This window comes from Sebastes fasciatus, chromosome 1 (assembly GCF_043250625.1).
Source record: "Sebastes fasciatus isolate fSebFas1 chromosome 1, fSebFas1.pri, whole genome shotgun sequence".
Taxonomy (NCBI): domain Eukaryota; kingdom Metazoa; phylum Chordata; class Actinopteri; order Perciformes; family Sebastidae; genus Sebastes; species Sebastes fasciatus.
This window is the reverse complement of record NC_133795.1, coordinates 37739153-37760637: the sequence shown is the minus strand read 5'-3', so window position 1 is coordinate 37760637 and position 21485 is coordinate 37739153. Positions and strand designations below refer to the sequence as shown.

Here is a 21485-nt window from a genome sequence, read left to right as displayed (position 1 = left end):
AGTAAATAAATAAGGGAATAAATACAAAGATATATAAATAAAGAAGCAAATTAAAACAAATATTCATTTGTCACATTTTATCAACTAATTAATGGTAAAATGTATTTTTAATAATTTTGCTTCATTTAATGACATTTATTTATTTATCAATTTATTTTTTGTTTTGGCAGTTACTGCCATTTAAACATTTTTAGGTTACTGTCATTTCGGTAGGGGGGGCTCGAGGGGAACAAGCTCCATTTTGATGCTTCTTAATGCACTCTGGCACCTTATTTACATTCAAATTACACGTCTTAATTATCAGATTAACGTCAGATTAATTATGAATTTGTGATTGTTAGAAATTAGTATTAGCATCGAGTAGAAACAAAACTTCACAACATTATCGACTAGAGTTGGAAAAAACAGTTATTATACTGTATGTGTTGAAATGAACAATGGTGGAAGTACATTTACTCAAGTACTGTACTAAAGAGGCTACAGTTTTGAAGTACTTTATACTACTTTATACTTTGATTCCACTACATCTCTGAGGTAAATACTGTACTTTTGCTCCTACATTCATTTCATATAATATAGATTATTCTGAAGTGTTGAAATATTCCCTCCACACATCATCACACTGCAGCAGAGTTTAGACGTCCTTCCTCTCTGCCAGTAGTCATCACATCCTTCCATCCATCCTGTCTTCCATTGTGGGATAAATAAACAAGTGTGCTGTGGGTTTAAAGCTGCTTCAGCAGGTTCATTAGGAGCTAATCTGCTTCTGAAAAGCTTTTCCTCCCTGCTGCTTCAACCTGCATTCACACGCTACGATGCTTCATCTGCATCACAACACACACAGATTAGGCTAATAGCATTAGTGGATCTCACCGGATCATTATTATTACCATCATTATCATTATTATTATTATTATTAGATTAAACCCCCCGTCTCAGACTTGTAACAGAAGGATGGACGTATTTTTACTGTGAAAACTAAACTGATTTTCTACTTTGGTACTTCAGAAGAAAAGGGTGGAATTACGCTTTGTGTTTTTGTGACACTGGTGACGGTTTTTAAAAAGGCTCCTCGTCCTAATCTATCACATACACTCACAGCGTGAAGCACAGGAGGGAAAACTCAGATACAAACACTCACACACAAGATGTTTATTTTGTCTCCTGCAAAGTTGTTAACCCTCTGAGACCTGACTTTACCGTCTCTCAGAGGCTGTGGAAGGTTCAGTTTTAGAGCCAGAACCGTGTCATGCTACCATGTCAGGAAGGAGGCTAAATAACGCTCTAAAGTTGGGCTAAATTTTAGCGAGGAAAAACTGACATGGCCATTTTCACAGGGGTCTCTTGACCACTGACCTCCAGATATGTGAATGAAAATGTGTTCTATGTGTACCCACGAGTCTCCCCTTTACAGACATGCATACTGGGGTCCCTAAACAGTCTTGAATTACATAAATTGGGTATCACTGTAAAGTTGAGACTCTTGTGGATCCAATGAGCCCAACTGTATTCATGTGTGATGATGTTAGTCCCCATAGGAGACATTTCATTGTAGTGAGACCATTTTTTGATACTTGACCTCACTGTATAAAATGACCTGTGGTGACCTCTAGGATAATCACAGCCTCATGAAACTTTACAGCCACAAACTAGAGACCTAGAGCATTCACAGGATGGATGGCTTTCCTAGCTAGATTGACAATAAGGGGGTTTCTGAGCAGTTTACACAACAGAAGTGCTCGCCATCCAATCCAATTTCTTTTCAGAAATCTCCAAATGTCAAAAAAAAATGTATTCCAAATCACAGCATGGCTTTTTCTATGGTGTTCCTCGAGGTCTTGGTGTCTTAATGTGGTATTTTGGAGGGATTATTGATCATTTTTATCAATTCTCCAGTGGTAAAAAATGGTTAAATTTAGCACCAAATCTGTGTAACAAATGGTATCAACCCAAAAATGTATGCAACAACTTATGATACATAATAGAGCATGGGGATGACCGTCATATACTTTTATCATAATGTTATAAACCTTTATATACTTTCACTATTTTATTTTAATTAATTAATTAATGTTTATTTCTGATTTGTGACTATAGAACAACTTGTCATACAGTGCTGAGCTGCATCTCAAATTAATCTTCAGCTTTCAGATGATGTACACCACTTCTATGTGACATCTACTGCTGACCTGCTATCTCCCCTTAAAGACCCCCTGTACCTCCCTAAAAAAGACTAAAACGGCTCTATTGTGGGTCTCAACTAAGTAAACTATAAATGTAAATACGCTGTTTCTCAGTAACACACACACACACACACACACACAGAGAGCAGAGATTAGCTGCTGTATGGAACCTCAGGGAATCTCATTCACATGGAAAACCACTTCTTAATTCTAATTGGTGGCCAGTGTAAATCCTCCACTCCCATTCAAACCAGCAGTCAGCAGTTTGTCTTCCTGCTGCTTCACATGTTCCTCAGATTTAACACCTCCTCAGCTGCTTGTAGACCACCAGGTCCACACTAGAACCGGTATCAGGGTTTTTATTGAAAGAAAATCATCTTATGGAACTATTTTGTTGTTTTGGTTGTTGTCAGTAGTTTTGTCAGCACGCCAGGGGCTTCCTGCTCTTAGATCACTTATTATGGCGTCCACTCCTGTGACAGCAGAACGCAGGCCGGCGTTCTTCATCGAGCAGATTCTGGGTTTGGAGCTGGAGAGACCTGGAACCTGCCTGAAACTCCACCGACCCTGGACAGGTGAGGAGCACAACTTTCTCTACAAGTTTGTGTCTTATTGATGAATGTCAGTCTGATATGAATTCTACTGTAGTGCTAAAAAGCAAATGTAAAATTATAGAAATATTGAATTGACCCATTAGATAGATAGATATATAGATAGATAGAGGAATGGACTTTATATGGACCTAAATTGGGAAATTCTTGTGGTACAGCAGCAGGTTATATGCATATAAACACTGGAGATAAATATATATAGTGTGTAATATAAAGAATATATTAGAATACACTATATAAATATACCAGACTACTTCAACTAGCTTAGAAAATATAAAATATAAACATGGAATAACAATAACACATTAACTATTGTCTATTTTTTTCTTCTTGTTTTTAGAGTGTGATGTCAAAAATAAATGGGAAATCACAGCTGACGCATAGAACAATTACTATTAATGCAAACATTAAAACCATTTATGAAAACATATGACACAGAGCATCACAGAGTCTCGTATACAGTACTGTAACTATAAAACTATAAATCTACCCCACTAAATGTAAAAAGAGGCTCCTACAAAAAAAGTTTCAGAATAAAAGTTGCAGTAAATGTTTCATATTACGCAAAAATTACATTTTTGTGTAATTATATGACTTCTGAGCTCTGTATATATTTTCCCCAAATCCCCTAAAATAGCTGATATATTTAGTACATTCACTTACAATCATTTTCAGTTTTCCAGCATTTTTCTTTGCTTGAAAATATTTCAGTTAACATTTTGGTTGAGGACAAACAGAAACATACTAACTCCAGCCCCCCTATCAATAAACAAAACTCAGCTCTTTTGCAGCTTTTTGAAAGGACTAATAATTCGGAGATGCTGTTCTGGGATGAGATGAAAAAGAAACCTGTCAACAAACAAGTTTCTCTAGTTCTTCTGTTGATTGATCTGTTGTCCCGTTCAGCTCAACTAAACTCAGCTCAACTGTAAACTCATTTCATTTCAATTCAAAATTAATTTCAAACATGTAAAATAAAAAAAAAATTAAAAAAGAGAATGATCATACAAACAAGTAGACAGCCAGAAAAAAAGTAATATTTACACACAATGAAAAGCATAAGCAAACACTTGATGCCTTGGTTTACATATTCGAAAAGGAGAGAGAAGAAGTATAAACTTATTTAATCCCACCCCTTCTCCATAAGTCATTCATTGATAATTAACCAGCTTCCTTATTGAGCTAAACATATACTCTAATAATAATAATAATAATAATAAACTTGTCTAAATATAATAATTATTACATTTTATCTCTGTCATACAAAAATATAAATGAATTACCGATATTATTATCCTTATCAAAATATAAATTCATTATTAATCAAGAATACCAATTCATAAATGTATCTTAATCAAAATACAAATTCATTACTTACATATTTATCTTAATCATATTTAGTTGTTATCTTTTCGTATATGCGCATATTATTTTATATTAATTTTTTTTCAAGATCTCCTTTTATCTTAGAAGGCCTAAATATTACATCTTATTTCAAGAAATATTACCAAGCAAATTTTCACTTCTTCCATTGGCAGATGTTTATATTTATTACAAGCAATACACTTTGTATTCATTCACTGTTTATGTTACTTATTAACTTAGAATGTATTTAAATGTAGATTATATATTAATACGTGTACAGTCTGTTGAGTCGAGGATGTAAAAGCCTGATTTGATGAGGCTGGAAAGTTTCCTCCATTCAGTTTAAAAAATAATTAATTGATTATTTGTCATACTTTAATTATAAAAGGTGTATAATGTGTGATCATCATTCATTGTTCCCATGAATCCAGAGAAGGAGAACAGAGGCAACAGTATGTGCTCCAAACAACATCATCATCACCATCATCATCATCATCATCCTCATCCTCAGCAGCTGAACTCTCCTAGCCCGACATCAAACTGGTACATCGGACGCAGACCACGCACTGCCTTCACCACCAGCCAGGTAATCAATCAATCAATCAATCAATCAATCAATCAATCAATCAATCAATCAATCAATCAATCAATCAATCAATCAATCAATCAGTCTGTCATTCAGTTGTGTCATAAAGTTGAGGACATGTCTGTTAATGTCTCTCTCTTTCTGTGTGAGCAGGTGAGCGTCCTGGAGACGGTGTTCCAGGTGAACTGTTACCCAGGTATCCAGCTGAGGGAGCAGCTGGCAGGAAGACTCGATCTGGACGAGGACAGAATACAGGTTCATACAGCACACACACACACACACACACACACACACACACACACACACACACACACACACACACACACACACACACACACACGTACACACACCGACTATTTAACACTGCTTCTGATGCTGCTGCTGCTGCTGCTATCTAGTCTTAGCCTAGGTATTGTTTCAACCTGTGAATCTGTTTATATGACAAAAAATAAACAGTTATGCTGTAAACGCAGGGATGTGCAGTGCTCCCCTGATCCCTCCTCCATCTAAATGGGTGTAAAAAAGGGTGTCGAAGATGGCGCCCTAAAACCAGTAAAACAATGTGAGTGATTCATTGACTGAGTAACCGATCAATGCCTCACACAAAGGAGGTCGACCCTGTTTGTATGTCTCACACGATCAATAATTGTGGGTCATCGTTAGAGCAGCAGAGAATTTCAGACACACTAAGAATAAGAAAACAAAAAACATTAGTAAATTCTGAGTATGAGAGTATAAAATAAAGAAGGAAGAAGGGTAAAAAAGTTGTCATGGCCATTTGGCGGAAAAATGTAAATCAAAGTTAAATCAAAGGTGGTTTACGCAGGCAAAACAGTCCATCGTCCATGCGAAATCTATGTGTTTCTGATGATTCATTTATCCAAAAAACAAGCAAACGAAGCACAAAGAACACATGGCTGTCGCTGCCTCTCTTGTTCTGCTTAAGCCACATACCCATGGTGCGTCAGTGGCCCCCCGATCCAAGCTTGACCTTCACCTTTCCGACAAATGGCCACTACATAAAGTAAAAAAAACATAAGCCCACCCAGGTGCATGCTGGTCCTACCCACCTATGTAACCGTGGGTGCTCACAGTTTTACCCAATTCATAAACAAAAAAAATTAAATACGCAAAACAACGAAATATACTTAACAAGAAAATAATTAAACTAAACAAATATCTAGCAAAAGAGAGTCTAATTAAAGTAAACATCGAGAATAATAAATCAAACAATACTACTTATTATTAGTAAAACAACAACTAAATACTAACAACTAATAAGTAGCTCCTACAAAGTCTGACATGAGGTAAGTTGTAGTTGATGACAAGCATCTCTTCTTCTGCTATCAGGGCCACATTAACTTTCCTCTCTCTCTCTCTCGCTCTCTCTCAGATCTGGTTTCAGAACCGGCGGGCCAAGCTGAGGCGTTCCCTCAGAGAAACCCGTCTGCAGCTGGTTCAGACGGCCGTGGCTGACCTCGGGGTCAGAGGTCAACTGAAGGTCGAGAGCGATGCGCGAGGTGACCTGGAGCTCGCCCAGAGACTCGCCTCTCGTCTGCAGTTTGAGGTGGAGGAAGAAGAGGAGTGACGCTGATGAACTCGTCCAGTTATTTATCATTTTCTACCAGCTTCTGTCTTCTTCTTCTTCCCTCCTCCCAAATGTCATGACAAACACAACCGTGGAAAACAAATGAAAGTCACAGTTTGCTTCCAAACCCGACACAGGATTTAACGTTTACACAAAAACAGGTTCCTTTATACTGAAAGTATGTCGTCTGTTGTCTTGAAGATCGAACTTTGTTATGAGATCTGCTCTGGATCAGGTTGTAATGTTAAGTGTCTTAATATGTGAATATGATTTCTGCTCTCCAACTGTACAAAGTCTAATTAAAACGAATTAAAGTATTTGAATGGTGTGTCTGTACCGTGCATGACTTCATTCATTAGTATTATTTTAATTTATATTTATTGAAACATTTTTATAAAAGAAGTTTGAAAAAGAAAAATTAGAACTGTACAGATATAACTACAACTCAAACAAATATAAATACACACCAAAATGAATTAATACATAAATATGTGAAATAAAAAGATAAACTGTAATTATATTGAAACTTTAAAAAAAAAAGAAGTCTTCATGCAGTTTTGGACAGTAACTAAGTATATTTAAGTATATTTAATCTATTTAAGTACAATTTTGAGGTATTTTTACTTTACTTGAGTATTTCCATTTTCTGCTATACCTGAATTCTACCATGTTTTTGAGGCAAATGTTGTACTTTTTACTTTTTACCAGTAGTGGAAGAAGTATTCAGATCTTAATTAAAAGTAGCAATACCACAGTCCTGCATTCAAAAGTTTACTTAGACCTAAGTAAAAGTACAGAAGTATCAGCATCAATATACTTAAAGTACCAAAAGTAAAAGTACTCATTTATATACTGCTGGGTAGTTTAATCTATAATAAAACATTATAATTTAATTTTTCATTATTTATTAATTATCTAAATCTGCAAAGTAAAGTCACTTTATCAAATAAAAATAGTGGAGTAAAAATGTACAATATTTCCCTCTGAGATGTAGTAGAGTAGCAACCAGCCAAAATCTAAAATAATTGAATGAATAAATAAATGACTCAATAAATAAATACATATGTCATTAAATATAGCAAAAATAATATTAAAAATAAATGTAGCCATTAATTAATTGATCAAATATGACTTAAATTGATATTTTTGTTTTAATTTGCTTCTTTATTTATGTATCTTTGTAATAATTCCCTTATTTATTTACTCTTATCTTTCATTTTCACTTTTATTTATTCATGTATATATTTTAATTATTTTTAAGATTTATTTATTTGTTTTTGCATTTTCTTTATTTTATTTTATATTTATTTCTTAACTGCATAATGAGGCAAACATGCATAAAGAAATATAAAAAGATATGTGTTAAGAAATATATAAATAAAAGAATATAGAAGTAAATACGTTTGTGGAAATAAATAAGGGGTGAAATGCAAAGGGTAAATCATGCATAAATAAATAAATAAAAATAAATGCAATGATACAAAAATGTATTAAAAAAATTGTTAAAATAAATACATCAATAAATTAAAGGGAAAATTAAACAAAATAGTAAATAAATAAGGGAATTAATACAAAAATAATTAAATAAAGAAGCAAATTAAAACAGATACATCAATTTATGTCACATTTTATCAATTAATTAATGGCTACATTTATTTTTAATACAATTTTTTGCTACATTTAATGACATATTTATTAATTTATCAATTTATTTTTTATTTTGGCAGGTTACGTCCTCCATATTGTAGAAAAAGTAGCAGAAAATACTCAAGTAAAGTCCAAGTACCTCAAAATTGTACTTAAGTACAGTGCTTGAATAAATGTACTTACATTCCACCACTGCTTTTTACTGTGTTGATCCTTCAAAAGCACCCAGCTGCATCATTAAAGTGATGCACATTAATGCATTAATTATTATATAACATGCATTATTTTGAAATGGGTAGTGAGTACTACTTTTGGGTACTTTAAGTATATTTTGATGGTAATACTTTTATACTTTTAACAAAGTATTTATTTTACTTTTTTTCTTTTTTGGATTTTTATCTGTAACCGAGTATTTCTACACTGCGGTATTTCTCCAGATGTAGTGGAGTAGTATGGAGGACGCAACCAGCCAAAATCTAAAATAAATGAATGAATAAATAAATGACTCGATAAATAAATACATATGTCATTAAATGTAGCAAAAAAATATATATATTAATATAATAATAAAAATAAATGTAGCCAATAATGAATTGATAAAATGTGACTTGAATTGAGATTTCTGTTTTAATTTGCCTCTTTATTCATATATCTTTGTATTAATTCCCTTATTTATTTACTCTTCTATTAAATTGTCCCTTTTATTTATTTATGTGTATATTTTAATTATTTTTAAAATGTATTCATTTGCACCCAGCTGCATCATTAAAGTGATGCACATTAATGCATTAATTATTATATAACTTGCATTATTCTGAAATGGGTAGTGAGTACTACTTTTGGATACTTTAAGTATATGTTGATGGTAATACTTTTATACTTTTAACAAAGTATTTATTTTACTTTTTTTCTTTTGGGGATTTTTACTTGTAACCGAATATTTCTACACTGTGGTATTGACTGATATTTTACTCTTTCTTTTATGTTTTTGTGTATTTTCACTTTTTATTTATTAAAGAAAAAGAAAAAGAAAGAATGCTGAATTACGCGGCCGGCGCTGATTGGCTGAGCCGTGCCCTGCGTGTCCCGGAAGTGAACGCGTTGGACTGATGTGTGTCTGGAGAGCAGGACTCTGTCGGTAACATTTGTGTTTAACGGAGGTTTTCTACCGGATAAAATGGACACGTTAAATAAGCTCAAACAGTTTGACGCTTATCCCAAAACTCTGGAGGATTTCCGAGTGAAGACGTGGGGAGGAGCGACCGGTGAGAGGCTTTAATTCACCTTTAATTCACCCACAGAGACCACAGAGACCACACAGCAGAGCAGCAGCCATTCACTGCCTGTCTCTCTGGCTGGTAGCTGCTAGGCTAACAACAAGGCTCACTCACCATTCTCTCCTTTAAACCATATACATATAAAACACATGGCGGTACCGTGTTACCGGTGTCTCTGTAAGGCCGTGTGAGCCTGAAGGCAGCAGAATAAACACCTTGAACTGTCTCTATTCAGTGACAGAGCATCATAGGAACCAGGCTGGTGATGAAGAGGCTCATACATGACCAGGATATGGAGCTGAAAGAGGAACTTAATGATATCAGCCTGGCAGCTTACCACATATATGTTCTGTTAATGATAATACCAGAGGTGTTGTATGTTTTAGCCTGTTTGATACAAACCAGGAACACTTCACATGAGTGATGGCAGCTTTACAAACCAAGCTGCTGGTTTAGATTTAAGATGAGATCAAACGTTATTGATCCCCAGAGAGGAATGTAGATGTTTCAGCAGCACAGAGGCCAAGAGTTAAGAAACCCAGTGGTGGAAAGTACATTTACTCTAAGTACTGTACTATTTTGACATACTCTTACTTTATTATATTATATACTCTTACTTTACCTGAGTATTTCCATTTTCTGCTGCATTCCACTCCATCACCTGAGCTCATTGGTATGTCCCCAGATGTTTCAGCAGCACAGAGACTAAGAGGCTAAGAGTTATGAAACCCAGTGGTGGAAAGTACATTTACTCTAAGTACTGTACTATTTTGACATACTCTTACTTTACCTGAGTATTTCCATTTTCTGCCTCATTATACTTCCACTCCACTACATCACCTGAGCTCATTGGTATGTTGCTCCAGGGTTGTGACCCCAGGGTCGTATCTGAATTGTCATGACCAGGGATTTACCCGTGTTGACTGGCTTGGTTTGAATTGACAAAAGAAGGGTTGAACATGGGTTAGATAAGATATAAGATATTCCTTTATTAGTCCCACAGTGGGGACATTTGCAGTGTACAGCAGCAAAGGGGATAGTGCAAAAAACAAGGAGCATCAGTAAAAACAAAACAAAAGTAGACAGACAAATAAAGTATGAACAATTTAAATAGAAGGAAATATAAAAATAGGAACAATATATACAGTATTGACAATAAACAGACTATTAACACAATTGCACAGTGATTGGACCCTGATATAACCCTGGTCCGACCCTGGTCAATGGTGGGAAAGAGGTATCAGAGATCTGAGAGCTATAGTTACTAGTTAGATTTAGATTAAAATGTATGTATTCAAATATATATTTTTTAACTAATACATCCACAGAGCCTTTAAAGATGTGCCGAATGAAAGTTTGGCTTTTCCTGAAAAAGATTTTTATGATTGTGAATTAATCATTTAAAAAAATGTTGGTGGGTCCAAAATGAATGTTTTGTTTATTTCTGTGGAAGATATGGGTGCGCTCCTTTTCATACAGCCGGGGCACAATCCATCAGAAGTGATAATGAGCGGTGAGAGGAGCATACCTATTAAATAAAGGGAAAACATTTGCTGGCGGGAGGAAGCGTCACTTTAAACAAAGCGTGGATCTGTCTGAGTGATCAAGGATTAAAAAGGATGATTTGCACCAGTCAGTAAAATCACTCACTACAGGACCATGTTCATAGTCGTCACTGCTGAGGAGGGACACAAAAAGTGCCTGGCAACAAGTTGTTGTGAAGTGAATGCAATGGAACGGGGGAGGGAGAATGCAACATCTAGTGGCTGAATGTTATTAATGTTATCCATTGTACCTTTAATAATACAAAATATAATCAACAAATAGCCTAAATTATGATGAACAATGAGCTCTACCTTTACCAGCTGCAACATTAAAGTGGTAATCACATTAATGCAACAATAATTACAATACATATACACATATCTTTATAATAACATTAATGAATTGGCAGTTTGATATTCTTTATTATTGAGCTACAAATAAAAGATAAAAGATTTTCTACACTTTTCTTAAACAGAAGATATCAGGCTGATGTGAGTGATAGAGGGAAGAGGATGTATTTTACAAGGTGAAAAACATTAAAAAAAATGTTCTTGCCTATGATGAAGTATGATTTTTTTTTTTAAAAACAGAATTCAATTTGAGGGATTTTTCCTTTAAACTCTCGCTCTCACAGATTGATATAAAACGACTGTTCTGTTGTCTAACACACACTCGCTCTGTGTCTCTGCAGTGACCATCATAAGCGGCGTCATCATGTTAATCCTGTTCATCTCTGAGCTGCAGTACTATCTCACTAAAGAGGTGAGTTCATCCACACCGCTTGAGTATCTGATATTGTCCGTTAATGGGAGGAATTCTCCAGGTGAAATCACATTTGACTCTTAACACAGACGCAGTATAACGTGTGTGTGCAGACAAAAAGTCCAAAAGCAGGACTTTTGGACTTTTTGTGTCAAAGCCTCATCTATTGATTATCCAGATGACATATATAAACAGCTGCTATTTTGTCCACTGACTAGCACAGAGTATCTTATAGTTGTTTATCATGATAATAACATTATTGACAGTATTATTTTTGCCTTGGACAGTTTTATATTCATCAGATGATGCTAGATAAACTACTGACTGTTACATTTTAACATGTTAGCTTCAATAAAATGAATCAAAGACAGAAATTCACAAAGCTGTTGTCAGTTGATGTCTTTTGTTATAGCTAGAAAGGCCAGTAGGACAGTAGTGTGGGTGTATTTTTCCTTTTTTGGGGGGAGAAATGTATATATATGTATATATTAGACCGTGCATCAATGTCAGACATGTTTGTGCTTTGACTGATATGAACATGAATCCCTGCTGTTTGTCTCCCTGCAGGTCCACCCCGAGCTTTATGTCGACACGTCGCGAGGAGACAAACTGAAAATCAACATTGACGTCATTTTCCCTCACATGCCCTGCGCCTGTAAGTAGCACTGCTGTTACCTCGCTGGTTTGTCGGGAAGGAGGTTAAATAACGCTCCAAAGTTTTACATTTTGGCGAGGAAAAACTGTCATGGCCATTTTCAAAGGGGTCCCTTGACCTCTGACCTCCAGATATGTGAATGAAAATGGGTTCTATGGGTACCCACGAGTCTCCCCTTTACAGACATGCCCACTTTATGATGATCACATGCAGTTTTTTGAATGCAGTATAAATGTGTTATTGTCTCCTATTCTAAAATGGTGTGTCTGAATAGTTCTGCATACTCGGGTCCCTAAACAGTCTTGAATTACATACATTGTGTGTCACTGTAAAGCTGAGACTCTTGTGGATCCAATGAGTCCAACTGTATTCATGTGTGATGTTAGTCCCCATAGGAGACATTTCAGTTTAGTGAGACCATTTTTTGATACTTGACCTCCCTGTATAAAATGACCTGTGGTGACCTCTAGGATAATCACAGCCTCATGAAACTATACAGCCACAAACTAGAGACCTAGAGCATTCAGAGGACGGATGGTTTTCTTAGCTTGATTAACAATAAGTGGGTTTCTGAGCAGTTTACACAACAGAAGTGCTCGCCATCCAATCACCGAAAAAAATGCAATTCTTGCAGAAATCTCCAAATGTCAAAAGTTTTTGATCCCAAATCACAGCATGGCTTTTTCTATGGTGTTCCTCAAGGTCTTGGTGTCTTAATGTGGTATTTTGGAGGGATTATTGATAATTTTTATCAATTCTCCAGTGGTAAAAAATGGTTAAATTTAGCACCAAATCTGTGTGACAAATTGTATCAACCCAAATTTGCTGCAACAACTTATGAGACATAAGAGAGCATGGGGATGACCATCAGATACTTCTATCATAATGTTCTAAAACCGTATACACTTTTACAATTCATTTTAAATAATTAATTAATTAATGAATTCATGTTTATTTCTGATTTATGACTGGTACATCTTGACACACAGTGCTGAGCTGCATCTCAAATTAATCTTCAGCTTTCAGATGATGTACACCACTTCTATGTAACATCTACTGTTGACCTGCTATCTCCCCCTAAAGACTCCCTGTACACCCCTAAAAAAGACTAACATGGGTCTATTGTGGGTCTCAGGGGGTTAATTATCAACAACCCATTCTTTTTCTTTTCACGCTCAGATCTCAGTATAGATGCGATGGACGTGGCCGGCGAGCAGCAGTTGGACGTTGAACACAATCTGTTCAAACAGCGACTGGACAAAGACTTTAAAGCCGTCACCACCGAGGCAGAGAAACATGGTAAACTTTGACTTTGCTCTGACATTTGACCTCCTCACACTGATGGAGGGGTCTACAGGGGCTACGTTGATGTGGTCAGGTTGCTACAGGTTCCTGTGAGTAGAGGAAATAGGTTGAGTGATCCTTCTGCTGCTTGCTCCCGTTTCTTAGGTAAACAGTGGAGTTAACGGAACACTGTAAGGTAGTCTAACAGGAAAGTTTGGGTGCACATTTTTGATTTGCCAACAGTGTTAACAGATGACACTGGAATACATGGCTGCAAAAGATAAGATGAACCAGGTTGAAGTTAGTTTTTTTTTTATGTTTTTTTTGCCAGAACGTCTGCATCTGGAATTTCTTCAACTGAAGGGTTAAACTAAATCATGGTTTTGTGTTTTTGTGTGTAGACCTTGGAATGGCTGACGATGGTGAAGTGTTTGACCCCAGTTCACTGGATCCAAACAGATGTGAGAGCTGCTACGGAGCCGAGACTGAAGACCTCAAGTAAGGGCGTTTTCACACCTGTACTTCGTTTGCTCTGGTCCGAATCAGGGACCAGATTGTTACCATGCTGCATATTGCCTCGAGTTTGGTTTGTGTTCACACGGCAGCATTTACAAGCGGACCAACATTTTGGTGCGCAAAGAAACTGCTCTTTAATTGGTCAGAATTTCCATGCTGGAAAACTCCCAGAAGTAAACAAAGAATTGCGCACTTCCACAACGCAACAATGGAGAGACAACTACGCGGCTTGATCTTGGCCCTGGTCATCTTTTCTTTTTTTTTACCTCGTAGCAATTTTTCACTCAAGGCAAACGATACAGTTTGTAAATGAGGCGCGGCTGTGACTGGAAAACAATGTGTTGATGCACTGGAGTCGCCGAAGTGTCAACACAGCCTGACGTTACACCTGTTTAGTACTGATTTGAATAGCGAGGGCAAGCGTAGGCTCTTTTGTAGTTATGTTGTCTGGTGTTCACATGCACAGCGCAGCTGGCTACCAGAGCTGGTTTAATCCAAAAAGGCGCAATGCTTTCTCCAGTTGGGCCCCACCCCTTCAAGGAGGTCTCGGTTTGTTTGTTTTGGTGCTGCACCCGAGTGCGATTGCTGTGTTCACACCTGCCCAAACAAACCGCACCAAGAGGGTAAACGCTCCAGGGTTTGATTCAACCGACTAAACAAGGCAGGTGTGAATACGCCCTTATGGTCAAAATTATATTTTCTCTTCAAGTCCCTCTAAAAAACATTTCCCCATGTGACCTGACGTAGGTTTCTGCACGATTACGCTGCTACGTGAACAGTATATATACATCCTTATAGTCAGTGTATTAACGTTACATCATAGTTCCCTGTTTGAAAGGGCTGTCTGATGGCGAGGTAAAGCATACAATATTATAAATATAGCGTACACTGAAACTGATATTTGATTTTTTTAGTTGTCTAAAATCCGTTTTTCTGCTGCTCCCTTCCACAACCGCTTTACATCGCCGTCAGAATTCCCTTTCTGACGGGGAACTGAAGCTGTTATATAGCTCTGTTCAGAGCCACCAGACTCCATTCACAAAAACAGTAATTGTACCTCTCAGAACACAGGAGTATACATACAACCCCATTTAAAAAAATCTGGATCAGTTATTTCCAAACTTAGCACAGTTAACGTTGACTCAGCTAGTGCTAGCGTTCACATTATTAATAACCCGATTGATTCGCTTACTGTTGTAACCTACGTCACTGCTGTCAGCTAACGGCTGAGTGGACGTTTCCTCCGCTGGAGGGAACGGAGGCACGGGAGAACCAGAACCAGGACTGAGCGGGGCGAGTCTGTCAGACCCCGCTGCAGTAAAATGAGAGGTTTTCTAAAGGGACTCTGGTGCTCGGAAACCGGAAATCTAAATATCTTTTTGTTTTTCACTAAAAAACAATATGTGTCCTACATGTGTTTCTTAACAAAATGTAAGGTAAAGTGATTCCAGTATGTTGCAGTGCCCTTTTAAGAGTTTTGAGCATATTTTGATGATTATCGGAATAATTATCTTGAATCGCAATTATTTTGGCCAGGATAATCGTGACATGAAATGGATCATATCGTCCCATGCCACACACACACACACACACACACACACACACACACACACACACACACACACACACACACACACACACACACACAGGCTCTGCTTTGTATTTCTTTGTGTTGTCTGTATAACCTTGTAATTTACTTGCATTGCTTCTGCTTGCTGTGTGTGTGTTTGTGCAGATGCTGTAACACCTGTGATGACGTGCGGGAGGCGTACCGGCGGCGAGGCTGGGCGTTCAAGAGCGCCGACACCATCGAGCAGTGCAAGAGGGAGGGCTTCACACAGAGGATGCAGGAGCAGAAGAACGAAGGCTGCCAGGTTTACGGCTTCCTGGAGGTCAACAAGGTGAATTATTGTTAGTAGTGTCTCAAAAGTAAATGTCAGTTTTTCATCAAAGAGCAGCAGCCTTGTTTCTGTCTGGAGGACATCCAGGAAAATGATCAGAAGAACATTTGGAACTTTAACTTTAAGATTAACATCCTGTATTTGCAGACCTTGGATAACCCTTGTATTGTATGTTAGAAATGATTTAAGAGTTCCTTAAAAGATCAGGATGAACTTAACAAACACACAACACTCTTGAACTCTTCCTCAGACTATCATCGCTCCTCACCATGAAATTTGGTCTTCTCTTGCTTGTGTTTTTCTCTCCTTCAACATCTGTTCCAGACATAACCTTGTTTTGTATGCAGTGATATTATGATGGAGTATGAGGCCCGCTATGAGGAGGAAAATCTGAAATTTTTAGAGTAAAGTTGAAATATTTTGAGGCCCCGGTCCATCCTGAAGTAACGTAAAGAGGGGTAACCTGTGCGTCAGGCTCTGATGCCGAGGAACACTGATTAAGCGTCGGTATTTGACGTGTTGGGAGTGAGAACGTGTTGCCCCCGGCCAGGAGTAGAGTCCAGTAAGCTCACGTCGCATACTCCATCAATACATCCAGGCATTTCTCACGTACACAAAATCCACAAACTGTGTGCAGTGTGAACGCACTACGTACTCAATTTGACGTCGTATTTGGTATTAATAGTATGTTAGTGTGCGATTTTGAACATAACCTCTGACTTTATTCTTGAAATGTCTTATTTTGCGGCCCTTTTACTATACTGATTGGATTATTATTATTATTTCCTCCTCTTTGTGTCTCAGGTGGCAGGAAATTTCCACTTCGCTCCAGGAAAAAGTTTCCAGCAGTCTCATGTCCACGGTAAGACCTGCCGTTCATCCTCTCTCCTCACACAGAACCAGTTAAAGGTTTTTGAACACCCTGTGTTAGTTTCCTGTGGTAAAACTACCTTTTTATTGATGAAGACACAATACACTAGTGCTGGGACGATTCACCTATCTCCCGATTCGATACTATCACGAAACTTTGGTGCCGATTCGATTCAATATTGCGATTTTATTGTGATTGTTGTCAACTTTTTTTACACTAGACCATGGGAACAAGTTGAATCATACACTTCTAGGGACTTTTACTTTGGAAAATCTCTAAATGAATCCAGTAAAAATGTTTAATTTTCAGCATGTATGTAGTCAGAGATGTCCTGAAGTCAAATATATCAGTCATTGTCAGGAATTATTAACACCTTATTTTGAAAACTGGACGTATTCATACGTGTATACTTCCTCTAACTTCTCCAAGGTGGTCTCTAGCTCTCCCGTCAGCTCCGTTCTCTTTATCCATCCATGGTCAGCTCCATCGGGGACGTTTCAATGCATTTAACATAAATGTCAGTATATGGGTGCTCTACAGTTGTAGCGTCGGCCCATTTGACCAAGGAGATTACCGCGATACGATAACGTTTCCTCTCCGTGACAGAGTTAGCATGCAGCTTTAGCCGTGATGCCTAGCTCTGCTTTTAATGTGTGAAACCCAAAGTGTTTCCATACTTTACTGGATGTGTAGTGTTTACCACTTTGGATTTAAAATGTGAGGGTGCAGGTCGTATCCACGCAGACCCTCCAACGCTTTATACTTTCTCGTTTCGGCTTGCTGCGGTTTGTTTTGGTTGACGGATACGGAACGAAAATGACGTCACGTTACTCAGACTACAATAATAAAAGCTGTAACTTCCTTCTACCTCCACATAGACTCAAATGAAGCGAATATATTGATTCTGGAATTAAAAAATCTATTTCAAAATCGTAAAAAAAACAATCGCGATACTTAGGTGAATCACCCCTGATAGAAACACAACTCTGGTGAAGCCATTCTAGTGGCGTGTAGAGACGTGTTTTGTCTTTATAGAAACCACTGATCAAACTACTTCGAACGAATATCAGCTGATGACGACCGGTGGCCGATCGATCGGAGTGCATTGCTTAATGTTAAAATAACGGGTGTTCAGAAACGTTGACTATTTCTGTTCTCTCATCCATTCATCATCCCTCGTCGTAGATCCACCCATCCATTAACACATCATCCATTAATCACAACTTGGGCTGCACACAATCAGGCCTGATTGCATGTTGAGATTTTCCAGCACCAGCGTTAATCAGCGAGATATTCTGTTTGAACACGTCTGTGCACTAAAACTGACATTTAGAAGTTGAATGATGAAAATGTAGGCGTAGGACACACAGTGTTGGTGTTGTGCAGCCCGTCTGATGTTTGAGTCTCACAGGTGAAGCAGGTAAAGCAGGTCAGGCAGCAGCTCATAGATGCTTTACTGCATTCTGTTGAAGCTTTGGTTTCATGTCTGCAGGCATCAAACTTACACAATATATATATTTTTTTATATTTTAACAAAATAATTTGTAGCTCCAGGTCTGCTTACAAGCCTTTTTTATGTAGGTTTAAGCCGCATCACACCGTGTCTTTATCACAGAATGGAGTGTAATTTGGTTTAAAAATAAATGCCAAACTAAAAATACAATCTCAATCAATGAGAAGATGAATGGATGTCACATGACACCACGTCATTCCTCTCCTAGAGTTGGACTGGTACGTGGTTTCTAAAGCGGATGCCAGTGTTATCTGATTGATGCAACATTTGGTGCCTTCAAATGGGGTCGTATTTACTGTGTTCACTAGAAGAGGCCATATGAACGCCCCCCTCTGAGTTTCTGAAAGCTCCGAGTTCACGAGTTGTGACGTGTTTGTTGACGTTGTCAGAAACGGCGGAGGCCTTGGAGGTTCATTTTTCGGTGCATAATAAGTTAATATATTGTCGTTTTAGTTGTATATTGTTTTTCTTCGTAATTGTATTATACAGTATGTCTGAGGAAAATGTTGATATTCCCAACGGCCTCATCTTCTTCCTCTGTCATTATGTCTTTTGCATTTACTGCATTATGTTAACCAGTTGCTAGCTTGTTAGCCTCTGGGGCTTCTAGACGCCAACAGTAACGTTAATATTGCCGTTGCTTAGCAGCGGTGTTCTCAAGACTTAATCACTTGAACGCCACGCATATCGTGTACACGACTTCCCAGGTTGTAAACACGAGCTCATGAGTTTCATTTGAAGGCACCAATTCTCTAGTCTGTGTTTCTGTCCAGGTTTATTTTCCTGTCGAGTGAAACAGCCTCAGAAACCTCATTTAGGCCGTGGTGAGGCTCAGTAACTCAACACTGAAACTAAACAGGTTATTTTGCATAAGCTGACGAATAGTCAGTTCCTTTACTGTATCTGCTCTGATCATTTGTATCAATGCAAAGCACCATTTGCTTTCCTCAGCATTTGTATTTCTTTCATTTGTTTCTCTCTTTGACTGCTGTTGTTGACTTTTGCTTTTCTGCCATCATTGTGTGTCAGTCCTGCTCGTTTGCTTGTTATTATCTTGACTGGCCTGCCTGCTAAAAGTTTCCCTCGTCTGCATATTCAGCCAGAGAAGAAACAATTGCCAGCCATCAAATGCTCAAATAAATCTTCTCTAACGGCTACTACAGCAGGAAAAGTGCCACCGTTTATAGGCTGCCTCTAGAAGAAACTCTTAGTCGACTAACTCTGAGTTTCTCCACAAAGAATCACACAAAAGCAGCACTTTAAATCTGGTGTTTACCAGAGATGTGCTCAAACGTTTCTCAGATATAAGTCACTCAGCATGAAAAATGACTAATCAATTAATCCTTTGAGACCAACAATAGACCCCTTTGTGTCTTTTTTAAGGGGAGATAGCAGGTCAGCAGTAGATGTCACATAGAAGTGGTGAACATCATCAAGTTGTTCTCGTCATAAATCAGAAATAAACATGAATTAATTCATTAATTAATTGTAAAAGTGTATAAGGGTTTAGAACATGATGATAGAAGTATCTGACGGTCATCCTCATGCTCTATTACGTCTCATAAGTTGTTGCAGCAATTTTTGGGGTTGATTCCATTTGTTACACAGATTTGGTGCTAAATTTAACCATTTTTTACCACTGGAGAATTGATCAAAATGATCAATAATCCCTTCAAAATACCACATTAAGACACCAAGACCTCGAGGAACACCGTAGAAAAAGCCAGGCTGTGATTTGGGATCAAAAACTTTTGACATTTGGAGATTTCTGCAAGAATTGCATTGAGGCTGTGATTATCCTAGAGGTCACCACAGGTCATTTTATACAGTGAGTTCAAATTTCAAAACAATGTCTTACTACAATGAAATGTCTACTATGGGGACTAACATCATCACACATGAATACAGTTGTATTAATACCAGTATGCAGAAATATTCAAATCATCATCACCATTTTAGAATAGGAGAAAATAACACATTTATACTGCATGATACTGCATGTTTTTTGCCTGAAACTGCATGTGATTATCATAAAGTGGGCATGTCTGTAAAGGGGAGATTCGTGGGTACCCATGGAACCCATTTACATTCACATATCTTGAGGTCAGAGGTCAAGGGACCCCTTTGAAAATAACCATGCCAGTTTTTGCCAACATGGTAGCATGACATGGTTGGTAATAATAGATTATTAGGTAATTAGGTTTTGTAGTTTCATATGATATCTGTCTCTTCACTCTAGTCCTAAAACTGAACCTACAAGAGCGTCGGAAAAGACAGTAAAGTCAGTCGGGATCGCGGGTCTCAGGGGGTTTAAAGAAATCTCAGTCGACTAAGACCAAAACATCTGGCTGGTTGGCTACTAAAATGGAGAATGCCTCCATCCTCAATCCTCTGATCTCTGGTTCTGCGACGTTAGCTCTGGTTGAATGTATTAAACTAATTCAGTTTGGCGTTATATTTGAATGCTTAGCAGCAGAAACAAAGAGACAAGAATCACTTGTGCTGAGGATTTGACTGTAAACGAGGCTGCGGCTGAAACAAAGCAGCCTCCCCCTCATTCTGATCCCAAACTGCCCTTTAGTCTCTGGACTGACCTTTTAAAGTGTTCAACGCTGCGTCATGTGTTTGAGGCTGCACCATCACCCTGACAGAAGTTTATTTCCTAAAGCTCATTTTCTTTGGCACAGAAAAATCAATAATCCTCCTCAATGAGATATTCTGCTGTTGTGTAAAATCTAGAGCTTCTAAATCAGTTTAATACTTTGAAACCAACCAAATCATGAGCACAAAGCCTGAGGTGAAAGCTGTGTCCTCGCGTGTCACCGTTCACGTCTTAATGAAATCAGATTTGTAAAACAATCTCCAATAAAACGTTGTCAGTGTTGTGCAGCCCTCATACACATTAACATCACCTGGTTTGTTGTCTACCTGCATCATTATAGTGACTCTTCTCTCTTCTTTCTGCAGTGCACGCTGTGGAAAGTAAGTCCATCTTTATCTTACAAATACCTCTGAGAACAGCCTCATTCCTCCACAGTAACCTGTTTATATGGTGTATGGGAAAGTTTCATTGCAAGTACGCAGACATTTTGTGACATGGAGTGAAAACGACTTCATTTAAAAATGTTGGATTTACAGAAAACATTCTTAAAAAGCTGCCACTATTTACTCTACAGGAATA

At 37.7% G+C, this 21485-nt stretch overlaps 2 protein-coding genes across 4 annotated transcripts in view; both read left to right on the top strand.

The window, feature by feature from the left end:
• Nucleotides 1-2587: 2587 nt before the first annotated feature.
• On the top strand, nucleotides 2588-6602 carry hesx1 (HESX homeobox 1). The gene is made up of 4 exons (XM_074652344.1): nucleotides 2588-2758; nucleotides 4591-4745; nucleotides 4899-5000; nucleotides 6139-6602. The coding sequence occupies exons 1-4, from the start codon at nucleotides 2644-2646 to the stop codon at nucleotides 6331-6333; spliced, it is 567 nt and encodes a 188-aa protein (XP_074508445.1). The 5' UTR covers nucleotides 2588-2643; the 3' UTR covers nucleotides 6334-6602.
• A 2446-nt stretch (nucleotides 6603-9048) lies between these two features.
• Nucleotides 9049-21485, top strand: part of ergic3 (ERGIC and golgi 3) — a 28026-nt gene continuing 15589 nt past the window's right edge. For 2 of the 3 annotated variants that reach the window (XR_012595456.1, XM_074647609.1), the window contains exons 1-8: nucleotides 9049-9245; nucleotides 11494-11564; nucleotides 12132-12219; nucleotides 13399-13518; nucleotides 13905-14001; nucleotides 15755-15920; nucleotides 16725-16782; nucleotides 21272-21286. Coding sequence is in view for 2 of the 3 variants with exons in the window: in XM_074647609.1 (XP_074503710.1) it covers nucleotides 9158-9245; nucleotides 11494-11564; nucleotides 12132-12219; nucleotides 13399-13518; nucleotides 13905-14001; nucleotides 15755-15920; nucleotides 16725-16782; nucleotides 21272-21286 (703 nt within the window). In the remaining variant the exon portion in view is untranslated. The remainder of the gene's footprint in view (nucleotides 9246-11493; nucleotides 11565-12131; nucleotides 12220-13398; nucleotides 13519-13904; nucleotides 14002-15754; nucleotides 15921-16724; nucleotides 16783-21271; nucleotides 21287-21485) is intronic. The other variant, XM_074647613.1, reaches the window with a different exon arrangement.

Excerpts from the sequence above, each read along its gene's own strand:
- hesx1 (XM_074652344.1), top strand. The coding sequence starts at position 2,644 with ATGGCGTCCACTCCTGTGACAGCAGAACGCAGGCCGGCGTTCTTCATC. Across the intron at positions 2,759-4,590 it reads ACTCCACCGACCCTGGACAG|AGAAGGAGAACAGAGGCAAC; the intron begins GTGAGGAGCACA and ends CCATGAATCCAG. Across the intron at positions 4,746-4,898 it reads CTGCCTTCACCACCAGCCAG|GTGAGCGTCCTGGAGACGGT; the intron begins GTAATCAATCAA and ends CTGTGTGAGCAG.